Source organism: Pseudorasbora parva, chromosome 8, assembly GCF_024679245.1.
Source record: "Pseudorasbora parva isolate DD20220531a chromosome 8, ASM2467924v1, whole genome shotgun sequence".
In the NCBI taxonomy this organism is placed as follows: domain Eukaryota; kingdom Metazoa; phylum Chordata; class Actinopteri; order Cypriniformes; family Gobionidae; genus Pseudorasbora; species Pseudorasbora parva.
In genome coordinates, this window is record NC_090179.1 from 26,107,588 (window position 1) to 26,121,143 (window position 13,556).

General features: G+C 37.5%; 1 protein-coding gene across 4 annotated transcripts in view; it reads right to left on the minus strand.

Annotated features, from left to right (window-relative positions):
- The window catches only part of slc43a2a (solute carrier family 43 member 2a), a 30,145-nt gene that overhangs the window by 4,601 nt on the left and 11,988 nt on the right, over positions 1-13,556 (minus strand). For 3 of the 4 annotated variants that reach the window (XM_067450551.1, XM_067450548.1, XM_067450550.1), the window contains 5 exons: positions 5,208-5,300; positions 4,991-5,124; positions 3,743-3,945; positions 1,165-1,308; positions 592-609 (listed from right to left, as the gene is read on the minus strand). In XM_067450551.1, coding sequence (XP_067306652.1) covers positions 592-609; positions 1,165-1,308; positions 3,743-3,945; positions 4,991-5,124; positions 5,208-5,300 — 592 coding nt within the window. The remainder of the gene's footprint in view (positions 1-591; positions 610-1,164; positions 1,309-3,742; positions 3,946-4,990; positions 5,125-5,207; positions 5,301-13,556) is intronic. The other variant, XM_067450549.1, reaches the window with a different exon arrangement.

The following is a 13,556-nucleotide window of genomic DNA, read 5'->3' on the forward strand; positions in this document are numbered from 1 at the left end:
TTTTAACATTGTTTGGAAGGTCATTCTGCCAAACTGAATATGTTTGAAGCTGATGACATACATAAACACACACTACTATAGGTTTAGGTAAAACTAAGTAATGCTTTAATTTAGAAAGGACACATGAAACTGATCTAAAATGAGAGACATTTATAATGTTACAAAATAACTTTTTATTCATTAAATAATCCTGAAAATGTATCAAGGTTTCCACAAAAATACTAAGCAGCACAACTTTTTTGACATTAATACTAATAATAATATTTTTTCTTGAGCAGCAAATCAGCATATTAAAATGATTTCTGAAGGATCAAACGACACTGAAGACTGGAGTAATGATGCTGAATTTTTTTTTGTTCCTGTGAAGTTTTGATGGACAGATGAATTTTTGGATGGATATTATACTGTGCACTGACTTTGATGCATCACGTCTATCTCAAACCACCAAGGGCTGAGTTTGTGCTTTTACATGACAACATGAATCAATGTCAAACGAAGGTGGAAAAGGAGGTGGAGGAGGAAGGAACATGGTGGGGGGTTGGGGTGAGAGGGGTGAATCGAGAATGCGTCTCATTTTGCCTGCAGTCTTACCCATTTCCATCCTCTCCACTGAAAACACACACCAAGCAGCACGAAAGAAGAGAGTGCAAACAGAGGACAAGAGACAGACAGCAAGGAATTAGCAACGTGAACCTGCTGCGGCCATCCGAGTACATATTAAACGCATGATTAAGAGTTGTTAGGCAGCCAATCAATCAATTGACATCGGAAAACATTTAAGAAGGAAGCTGTGAGAGGAATAGAGCACAACAGTGCTTCTCCTTCCTTTATAATGCAGAAATATTTCCCCCATCATTTTCTCCATAGACATTTCAAATAAATCTTAAAAAGAGCTCTAAGCCATAAACCAAACTATACAGCTACAAGATGGATCATAACATTACAAAGTTTGATTTGAAGCAAAACATATGAGTATATGAAGAATCTACAAAAAGGGGGAAAATACTGCAATTCGCTACTTATGAGATATGATAGTGTGTGTAGAGGAACCCCACTGTTGCGCTCTATTCCATAGGTACCATTTAGTGTTGGAGCAACAGAAACAGCTTTTAGCCTGTAGCATCAGACAACTTGTTTGGCAGCATGTGAATATTTGACACATACCTTTGTTTAGGTCTCCATCAGTAAGGGACTCAAGAATATTGTTCATGGCCCCCATGTAGAAGATGAGTCGGAGCTGTGTCACACACATTGTGATGAGGCTGAGCATGAATATGGGGCTGAAGATGCTCCGCATGAAGGACTGGGCTGAAAAACACATGTATTAAAACTATTATTATTAAAACAGCTAACTTAATTGGCTTCAGGGTGCGTTTACACAATGTAGTAATAAAAACAAAAAAGTGCGTTTTTTGCATACAGAGGACAGCTTGTCAAAATTATCCCAGTTCAATTGGATCCGCAAAACCGACTGAGGTATGCATGCTAGGCCAGTAGTTGGCAATGTCACACTGAACATGCACATGACGTCACGGTTTTCATTAGTTCACGTTAATGTAGTTTACACAGAAACGATAGCCGTATCGTTTTTAAGTTTTTTACTTTGAAGCCGTTTTCAAAAGTTTTCATTTACAGGCCCCCAAATCGCTGTTGTTCTGTTAATGAACAACCAAAAGTCATTTTTAGTTGAAAACGGTGTTGGGTAAACGGTCACAACAATTTAGGTAGGATGCTCTAATGCCTTTAAAAATAGCCAGATACTGCTCACATGGAAAATAACTTTACAGGTGCTTGGACAGCCAGGCAACACTTGAATGTCTCGCACAGTAACACAGAGGTCGGATGGTCTGTGTTTGTTAATGATTCACTAATTCTAGCGCAATAAATGCATGCTTCTGTTCACCGACTAGCAATAGAGAGACCTTCATGGTGCTGTTACCTGGTACATTGGGAATCTGAACTCAGTTCACCTCAAATGCAATGGAACACACACACACACACACACACACACACACACACACACACACACACACACACAGAAACAAACTACCTCATTATTCCCCCAAGAACACAAACACTCACACACTTTCAAGCCGCCAGCACTGAGTCTGAAAGTAATTGACTGCAGTAATGGAAACACAGGGTGGTGAAGGCATTAGTGCTCTATGGATGACAGTTAGAAGGGATCAGCATCAGTCTCTCCCTCCAAACTCACACCATATCTCCTGCTGCGTCTCTAAAACAGCCCCTCGGTGCTATCTGCGCTCTCCCTTGCCACCTTCTCAACCCCTGCCAAATTTAGACCCTTGCAATGGGTCATCCAGGAACGCGGTCTGAATCGATTGCACGCTCTGTTTGTTACAAAAGAGCCCAACCGGGAGCCCCGTTGAGAGTTACAGGACCCTAAAAAAAGGGGGCCAGTGGGGCCTTTTGCATTATTCTGACAAGTTTGAGGTGAATTTGGAATAATTGCATGGCACAGATTTGGGTTAGTAAAGCAAAGTGCAAACACAGCGTGTGCCTGAAGCATCAAGTGGTTAAGCAACCTCCAGATGTCAGAAACCAGGCATAAGGCTAATGAAGGAATCCCCATGCACAATAAAAGGGATTTACTGAGAAGCGTTCATTAACATCACCCCCTGTCTGCTCGCATATTCCCTCCATGTCTGGATGGCAAAGGGTGCGCAGTGAGGGGGAAGACGCTGTGGCTTTCTGTGTTCTCTCCAATTCTTATTGAAATATGCATGATTGAAGTCACTTGAATTCGATGAACAAGGACTTTGTTCAACACATTAAAATATTTGAAATAAAGGAGTTTTGGTAATCCAATAACCACTATTCTGCCTTCATATTTGGCACTCGCGTCACCGGCTCATTAAAATGGAATCATAAGGACAACTACAGCGGGGTATAAATGTCTGAGACCAATAATGAAAATGTAATACAAAATTGTATTTAAAAAATGCATTAGGGGTCATGAATTGAGAAATACACATTTATTTGATCTACTACATCATTGCATCTTTGGCCCTGCCTACTAAGCGTGTTAGTAAGATGAGAAGGAGAGAAGAGAGATACAGGATCACTGGACTAAAACTAACATTACTCTCTATATAATCCTAATGCTAGCAAAGTGGTTATTTATTTTCAATTATGTGAATGTCTCAGTACTTTTCACTGTGGATTCTTTGGTCAATCATTTGCAATTTCGCAGCAGGCTTTGCAAACAGACTTTTACATTTTGCAGTGTTTCTCTTAGTAGCATGAAAATAATCTATAATTTAAATTCTGATTAAATTACAGAAAGCGATCAAAGAACCCTTCCTTTATAATCGCTGGAACTGTCAATCAAACAGCACGTTTTTATCAGCGAATATAATATACAGAGTTCATGAACCCTTTAAATGATTAAAGCAGTAAAACAATATATTTTATGTTATCAATTTTATAATAAATTTTTAATTTATATATTTTAAATGATTAAAAAAAATATTTCAAAATGTTCAAGAACATCTTACCTAACATGGGACGACATGCAATGGTGAATTTTAAATATCTCTTACTTATCGTATGACATATTTTTCTTTGTTTTATGCTTCAAGATCCTAAAATAATAACTAAAATAAAATACATTTAATAAATAAATAAATACAATAAAAATTCCCAGATTTTCGTTGTGATTTTACATTTTCAGAGGCAAAACTGAGTCCACAGAAAACACGTCAGTAAGGACGATACTCACATTCCTCCTCAGACTTGCACTGGACCTCCAGATCGAGGGTGGACAGGCAGAGTTTATTGCCTTCTTGGGTGGCCAGCTGTTTTGGATTGTTCTTCATGGAGTTGCCCACGCTCAGCCTCCGACCAACGGTGGTCACCTGCCTGTAGAACTGTTTCCCTGTGATCTTGTGGTCAAAGCCCAGCCAGCTGAACTTGATCTTCACACTGACAAGGTGAAGCATAAGACAGGCAATAAGTGAGTTATGTTCCATCAGAACATTCAATAAATGAATACAGAAAACAAAATCATGGTTTGGGGTCCGTAAGATTTTATAAGTAATATAGTTTAATATAATATGCGTTATTTATTTATATGATGGCAAAGCTACATTTTCAGCATCATTACTCCAGTCTTCAGTGTCACATGATCCTTCAGAAATTATTTTAATATGACGATTTACTGCTTAAGAAACATTTTTTTATTAAAGCTGCACTATGTAACTTTTCCATCCGCTAAAGGGCGCCTATTCAAAACAAAGTCGTAGTTTGATGACGCCAAGTTTGAGCGCAGAATCTTGGGACGTGTGATTTTCACCTAACAGCCGTGGAAAAGATTCGGGATAGGACTCGGGCAGAAATCATGTTCATGGATGTGATTATTAACGTTACTGTAGTAGTATGAAGCAGAGCAGGACTGAGTGTTGTGGAGCTGAGCAAGGCCGCTGGAGCGATTGTTGAGCATTTAATTATGATGGGACACAGTCATGGATGCCATTTCCGCTTTTCCGATCATGAGTACGAGGTAACGCTGCTCTGGTTGTCATATTAAGTCATATTATCTAAGGACCTTTGTGATTTAGAAATCACTCCCCCACATCTGAGTTTTGCGTGGCACATTTGACGGAATAAGCAAAACCTGTAATTTTACTCGAATTTACTGACTTATCTCGCGGATATGATGTCAAGAATTGTAAATGTTTTTTCGTTATAGATATAGCTGTATGAAATCATAAACAGTCATATGTATCGATATCATTTTGATTGTTTTATAGTAATAACATTTTTTTTCATTCAGTTAGAGAACATACGCTACAATTAAAAACTGAACTGAGCACAGACTGGCAGCAGGAGTCAGATTTCATTTATCACGAGTGAGAAGCCGACAATTCAGTTTCAAAGCTAAATGTAAAAGCACCCATTTAAGTGAGCTAAAAATCATACTGACCGCAAACTTTTAAATGGTACGGTACAGACACACTGGACTACATACGTGTAATCCATGTCCTCGGGTCCGGGGAAGGGCTCGAGCGGCCAGTTGAAGAAGCAGTTGATGAAGACCAGGCCGGCACAGCCAGCCCACACCAGAAGGATGGTGATGAAGGCAACACCGACATCATAGATCACCTGATAGAGCAACAATCATCATCACTATCACTGATTTTAAGCACAGCTTATTAAATAAGTCCAAACTTAGCACTCGCATTTACCTTTATTCCTGGGAAGGTGACGGCGGATGAGGCGTACGAGCCAATCATGAGTGCAATGAAAGTGGAGCGGAGATCTCCAAACATGTTGGGAAGCTACAAAAGAGTCAAACAGGGGGTATCAAAAACTCTTCAGGTGCATAAATTACTTTTTAGAGGCAATACTGGTAAGAAAAGCAAATAAATTACATAATGTATGACCAATATGAAAAACAAGAAAGATATCTTGCAACAGGATCTGTTTTAAATGACGAAACGTCAGATATAGCAGACGGTATGAAAGTAAACATTACATCAGGGTAACAGTGATATTCTCTGCTGGAAACAACATGTAGGTGGGGGGGCATCGTTTGAAAAGTCAACTGCATGCCATGAATATTTTTAGCGGCAGGAGAAAGTGTGAGGGACACTGGAGAAGATTGCATAATGCTGTTGCCTTTGCGCTGCATGGGTGGAGGAGTACAGCACTGGCTGTTCTAAACTGCACTGTCAGGGTAAACAACTGTCAGACGCCACAGAGAAAAAATTATAGCGGAAGGAAGATAGCCTGAACGCCTAAGATAGAGAACCACCGTGACTCTGAAAAGGAAACGAGGGAGAGGGAGCAAGAGTGTATTCTTAATGTTCAGTAGTATTCTTTATTATTATTATTTATGTAGCTATTTATCAATCATGTATGCTTATGAAAGACGATCGAGCCAATCAGAGTAAGCATTCTACAGACTGCAGCCAGGTCATTTGCACTGGTAAAGTTTTTGTTCAACATGAAAAGGATCCCCGGTTCAAAGCATGGAAATATTATTAATTTTATTTGATTCAGAATCAGAATCAGAATGAGGTTTATGATGCTTAAAATAAACACAATGAATTTGTCGTGATGACAGACAGGTTTCCTGTAAACAGAAAAAAAGACAAATAAAATAAATGAAAATTACAAAATTGAAAAATGATATAATTTTAATATATACATATATACAATTATAAATAATATTTTTTCATTTTATAGCCTACTTAAATTATTTGTTATTTAATTTTAATAATTTTATTTTGATACATATTTCAAATTGTACAAATGTTCCATGTAGTCTCTCACTGTAATCAACTTAAATAATAATAATAATTAAGCATAATAAATGTAAAATAATGCTGTTTAAAATATGACAGATACCTGCTAATGATATATCACACCATTTTTTTTAATTAAACATTTGATTGCAGTTGCAGGGAGTCAAAGCGTTCTAGTATACCGGTATTTTTCTTATTTTCTCATTTCGAAGTATTTTCCATTTCTCTGAATAAAAAAAACTCTATTTCACACCCGTCGACAGCTGACAGCATCTTATATTACATTTCCTTTACGACGTGCAGTTCAAACATCAACACAGTTTTTCCAAGAACTCTCTGGACATCTTCCACTTCCCGTGAACTTCACAGTTCAAAAGCTTGTTAAAGACCAAAAAATGAAGGAAAGCTCTCCCTTGAAACCCAACGAAGATGTCATTCACTGCCTCTAAGTAGAGTAAAGGTCACCCCAGAGCCAAAACATCCCAGATGACAGACATTTACAATAACACCCCGCAGCCCTATAGGCAGCATTGCCTGTGGCTGGAGGGAATGTGTAAGAACAGCTTTGGCTAATGGACTGCGGAACAGGGCCGACAGTACAGAGAGTAATGGCCTTTTCATGGAGTTGAGTAACATGTGAAGTACCAAGAGACTGTTTCAATAATACGGTTCTTCTGCTTTCTCAGACAGTCACTAGCCATGGCTGGTCATGTGATGTCAAACACAAAGAGACACTGAGACAAAGGCCCTTTTATCAATCTTATCTTGTATTATAACGTGAGTGTCTTGCTTGTGCTGAAGTGAAATACAATTTTTATGTTTTTATTTGACGAACACTGATAGTCTACAAGTAAGTCAATAAGACCAGAGGAATCCAATGAGACCAAACAGTCTCAAAAGTCATGACCACTAGAAAAGAGAATAAATTGTAGTGTGAACAACCATAAGATTCACAATAATGGTTATCTGAAAAAAACATTATTTTGAAATTATTAAATTAATATTACAATTATTATAGCTTCATCTCTAAATATTAATAAATTACATCTGATACTAACATCTGATACTAATCTGATGGCACTTGTGAGGCAAGTACATAAGATCGCTATCATTCAAAAGGTTAAAGGGATAGTTCACTTTAAAACGAAAATTAGGAAAAGTAGGGGGGAAAAAAATACTATGGAAGTCAATGGCTCCAGTTAACTGTTTGGTTACTGACATTCTTCAAAATATCTTCCCTTGTGTTCAGCTGAAGAAAGAAACTCATACAGGCTTGAAACAACTTGAGGGTGAGTAAAGGATGACAGAATATTCATTTTTAAAGTGAACTATCTCTGTAAGGACAGTCAGAAATCAGCAAGGACGCATTAATAAAAGGGACAAAAATTATTATAAAATAAAATTAACATTGTTCATCGAATAATAAATTGTCGATCAACACAAGCAACACAACTGTTTTCAACATTGATAATAATGATGAATGTTTCTTGAGCAGCAAATCATCATATTAGAATGATTTCTGAAGGATCATGTGACACTGGAGACTGGAGTAATGATGCTGAAAATTCAGCTTTGCCATCACAGGAATACATTACATTTTAGAATATATTGAAATAGAAATATATATTTTTTAATGGTAATTATATTTCACAATATTTTTGATAAAAGCAGCATTGGTGAGCATAATCATCCTCTTACAAAAGCATTAAAAATCTTGACAATAATGTAATTTGAATAGAAGTGTATATTTAAACAAATAAGTAATATTTCGTTAATTTTATCACTGTAGCCATGGAGCTTTCTCTGTACTATAAATTGTTTAAACTGAGTGCTATTTTTAGCCTTGAGCTACACAGAGGCAGATTTCATTTGGGATCGATGTGCACTAAAGTCAGTGGCTGTGATACTTGATTGATTTGTTGAAATAAAAAAGGAAATTCTGAAGTTGAGTTACTGTGTCCGACTCTCCTAAAAGCACCTGTCAAAATTGATTTATGTGTGGGGGTTTGTATGAAAACAAATCAATTAATGTTTTCGTGAGAAAACACACCGATCATCATTATGAATTTGACTCACCCATTCCCATTTGTGCAACATATGACCACAGAAATCTGTCAAATCCTTTTTCCAGCTCTCTCTGAGAGGAAGGACGGTGAGTCATTGTAAATGGGTTGGGGGGAGGGGCCTGAAGTGGCTAAATCATACTTGCCACGAGAAAACGACAATGAGTGAGACGAAATGAACATAGAAACACAAACATAGAAGTGAAACACTGAAGTGAAAGAAAAAAAGGCGAGCTGGTGAAAGCTAGAACAGGCTGGCCAGATCCTGACATTGCAAAGTCTAAGCTGGCTGCCAGAGGCTCATATATATAGTCTGCCTATATTTAACATGCACCTGATCATTATTTATTCCACTCTTAACAGGCTGTTTGGCCCTGGTGCATTTATGACTCATTTTGTTCATCCTTTTTAGTCCCACTCATATGATCTGCTTCATCAGAATTATTCACACACACACACATTGGATTTGGCACAGGTTTTACGCCGGATGCCCTTGCTGACGCAACTTAGAAATGAGAGTGCTGGGTGCATTTAGATGGCTAATTATATTAGAAAATATCATTTTGAGGTGCACAGTGGACCAATGGATATGCAGCAAGATATCTGTGTGATCGACAGGAATAAAGACTGAAAATGATCGCACCATTGGCATGCCCACTTACTGAGTATTTTTAATCTGTTTTCTGGAGCCTAAAAGCACCTAATTCTCCATTATAAGCCATTTTATTCTATTTGCTTCCTCACATGACTCAGCATCCTAAAGAAGTGGGTTATGAATGGATTGAAGGCACATATGAAAAAAAAATGCATTAGTGCATCAGAGAGTGAGACAGAGCTGGGATACAGAGGAACAGAATAGTCCCAAAGAAATGTTATGGTTCAGAGGTTGCCATATTACAGCGCTCCTAGAAAAACAAAAAAATATATATATACAGTATACAGTATATATACAGTATATATACAGTATATATACAAAAATATATATATACAGTACTGAGAGGCAATTTTTGAAATACAATAGGAGCATATAGCTATAAAAATGAATGTTAAGGGCTAAGATAATTTTATCTTGGAAAAATTTACTGATTGATGGTTTTCTGGGTGATTGCATATTGATTTACTTATTTTTCTATCTTCAGTGAGGTTGTGTTGCAAAAGATTTAAAAAAAATGGTTGCTGGCCATACAGCCAGTGGCATGAAAGATAGCGACAGACAGAGAGCTAAAACGGGAGAGGATAAGAGCTGCAGGAATGGGCAGATGAAGGATTGAGGTCAGACAGTGAATCAGATGGCTGAGACCGGACAGTCCAGCCATTAGACAGAGAGCTGAGTCAGAGTACTGGGAAAACATCAGAGGTGTGCTGGGAGGAAACACAAGCTCTCAGAACCCTAGCACTGCAGCTGCACTAAAACTGCTGAGTGCGCAAACACAGAGACACAAAAAAGTGAGGGGAAAAAAAGACAGAAGGGTCACCTGCCAGCTGCACCTAACCTTTTATAGGGGTTGTCTTCGACTTGCTTATATTAATCCTAGAATACAGTTTTCAGAAAAGTTTTCTTTTTGTCCCGCCTCTCCACTGTGATTGGACGAGCACTACATTTTCCCCAGAGTTCAACATTATTTAGCTCTCGGCAATAGGTGAAATAGACACTTAGCACCTTGTTACGTTCCTGCCGTTTTAAAAACATGACGCTCACATTGAAAAAATACTTCGAAAAATACACTAGCCATAGGGAAAAATGCTTTGATGGACACACGGCCTTACACCCATAAAAAATTAAGATGCCAGGGAGAACCAAAAATGGGTTTTTACAATGATGCTATAGAAGAACCATTTTTGGTTCCCCCAAAGAACCGTTTGTGAAAGGTTCTTTAAAGAACCATTTTTCTAACCATTTTATAGTCTAAAGAGCCTTTTTGCACTACAAAGAACCGTTTGTGCAATGGAAAGGTTCTTTGGATAATAAAGGTTCTTAATGGAACCATACACCCTGCCATAGAACCATTTAAGAACCTTTATTTTTAAGAGTGGTTGGTTGCCAGAGCATAGCTAGGAAAAATTGCTAAGAAAAATTACACACACCAACTGAAAAAGCTACACAATTTCATTTGTATTCTGTAACATTTTTGCTACAGACACAAATGGAACTGTGTAGCTTTTTGAGTTGATGTTGAATGATGGGTTAATTGCTTAAGTTTAGACTGGTTCAAATGCCAAAAAATAAGCAACAATGATAGCGATGCCCTAGCACGTATACCTAAAGGTGTTTCATTTTTTTAAAGCATGTAATCTTTTTTGACTGTACTGAAGTATTTAAATACCATAGGTTCGCCGAGATTTAGGACACGTTTGAGCCAGTTATTCTACTTTGAAATGTGTGTTCCTTGTCAGAATGCGCTTTGTTTTGGTCTGGTGATTTCACTGCCAATTTACCTGATAGTATTTCGACACCCCTGGCTGCCAGTTGGCGGAAAATACAGCGTATTGCAGCCATGGAAGCTGTCGATATTACATGACACCTTTAATAAGTCTAATAACAGTAACAGTAATAAAGCTACTGAGAGATGGACCCAAACAACAGATGTCAGTATGAACTGTACTGTGAACCTCAGGCTCGACCTCTCGACACAACCAGCAGGGTAAAACACATAGTTATACAGAACAGCTGGGAAAAGGTTCTAAGACCACAACAGCTGATAAAACAGTTTGTACTTTTCCGCTATGCACTCATGCATGCCAGTTCAATCACTCTGCGTGTTTTTCTCTGTGTGATAGAGATAGAGGATTGCCCAGACAGGCTGAGGCATGTAAGGTACAAGAACCAGGGATATAAAATCAACAACACAAGCAGATGAACTGGTTGCGGGAACGGCTGTGCTATCAACTATGAATTCTTTAGACCTCGAAGTTTTTTATGACCTCAAAGCAGCATGCAGAAACAAGAGACAACCACCCCAGCCAACACGTGTATGTGGGGCCCACATGGGTTAAACATGGGTTACAGGGGTACAGAGTGGGCATGGGCTCAAAATGGGCATCTTATCTGGGGCCCACTTGGGTGAACTAAGTAGGTCCCACATGGGCAAACCCAGCTGGGCTCCACATGTGGGACCTAGTTGGTTCACCAATGGGAAATGAGTACATGGGTTGAAAATGGGCTACACAGCTAATTAATTTTGACCAAAAAGACAAGTGCAAACACAGTCAATTCCAAAGGTTGATTACATGGGTAGATAGCACACAAATATGCAACCTTGAAATAATTATTTTATTTTCACACTTTAACACAATGTGACTTCAATCTAATAAAAATCTAAAAATTCCAACACAATTGCAATTTTACCTAATTTTCAACCATGAATGAATGTCACGATGGCCTATTACCGAAAGTCTCCTCCAAAGGCTGAATGTTCTCTCTAAATGTGCACTCGTGGCCGGGAACCACAGAACATTTTTTCTATATATTATTTTGTAAACATAAGTCTATACATTTTCTTTTTTTTTTTTTTGAAATGCAAGTTATTTGTAGATAAATGTAACAAGTCATTGTTGTCCATTGTAATTTGTAGGCCTAAGTTAAATTCTATAGTTAAAGTTCTATAGCCTACATTAGTTATTTTTGTAAAGCAAGCTATTTGTAAACTAACCAGAGTAATACTATACATTGTTTATTTTTGATATGTAACTTGAAATGTGTTGCTGTGTTTTATTTTTTTGGAAAAAAAAATAAAAGAGAAGTGGTTGTTCTGTACATTGTTTATTTGTTAATGCAATTTCTAATTTGTACATTAAACTAATTCTTCTATACATATATTTTCCGGTCAAATTAAAATGTGTAAATTAAAATACTTTGGTCTATACATTACATAAAGTAGGCTACTTTTTACAACTATTTATACAGTATAATTTAGGTTTAACATCAGAAAGAACACAAATTTAAATTAACAGATAAAACAGAAGACAACATTTGTATGTAGGCTACACTTTCATTGAGCTGAGTGGGAGACCATGCTGGTCCGGGATGGGCTGCAGCCGCTGCACAATAGAGACCCTGGCTCAGCCAGAGGGACATCATCTGAGTTGTGTCCACTGTCTTCATGTTTGCTGGACTGAATCAGTCGATGCCATGTCATAAAAAGTACAACGCATTTGAATAATCAAAAAAAAAAAAAAAAAGAAGTAGGCTGGGCTACTTCAATAAAGTCTTGGACGTAAATATATAAATGTGAAAATGTATTGTAACGGTTACATTTAACATAAGAAATAATATGTTAACTAAACCATAGGTTAGGCTTTAAACCTGGTCATTGTCTGGTCTCCTGATGTCGCAGGCTTTGAAGCATGTTAAAATCCGCTCAAAATTCATAAAAAGCGAATAAAAAAATCTATTAAAAAAAACACTATTTTGCCTCTATTTCTCCTTTTAAAATCCCTTCACAAACCTGCTGTCAGTTTTCACACACCTGCTATAGGTCATTTAATGACGCTTGGTTCAGTGTTGCCAAGTCTGAAATTTGGCTACTTTTACACTATTATTGCTGTGGAATGTTTGTTGCCTGTAGTCCACAGGTTTGAGTTGGCTTTACCCTAGCAATATTTCTATCTCCCATCCGCCGCGTTTTGGCGCATTTTGGCCGTGATTCCGCAACTTTTTATTTGCAATTGGAGGGGTTTTGTTGTGTGGACCTGGCAACCCTGTATCTCGTCCGGTTTGGCTTTCGAAGCGCGCACATTGTCACAGCCTCTGTCACTTTGCTGAAAGACAGGATTTCTTGCTGACTGCCAGTGGATTCAAGGTAAGAACAAACAATTTCTAAACTGAAATGTTAATTAAAGTACATTGTTTTCAAAGCATAAGGTTAATCATAGATTTTTTTAAGTTAAAATTTTAGTTAGACTTCGCTAAATCGTGGCATTTTCCGGCGCCATGACCAAACGATAAGCATAACTGTACCCTATTATAGAAATAATCTTATTTTCTTATAATTAGTAGTATACAAACTGTGAATTATTACAAATATTTTGGAGACTTCAGCATTGAAATTGTAGGCTACCACTGTTTTCCGATATAAATCCCTCAATGGTAGTAATTTCTTAGTTTGTGTAAAGTGTGCACATCAAACTCCCAGAATGAAAGCAGGACTTATTTATATTTCCAATGTAATTATGAGACAAGCGTTCCTGCCTATGTGCTTCTTTTCCTTTTTTATTTAGTGTTAAT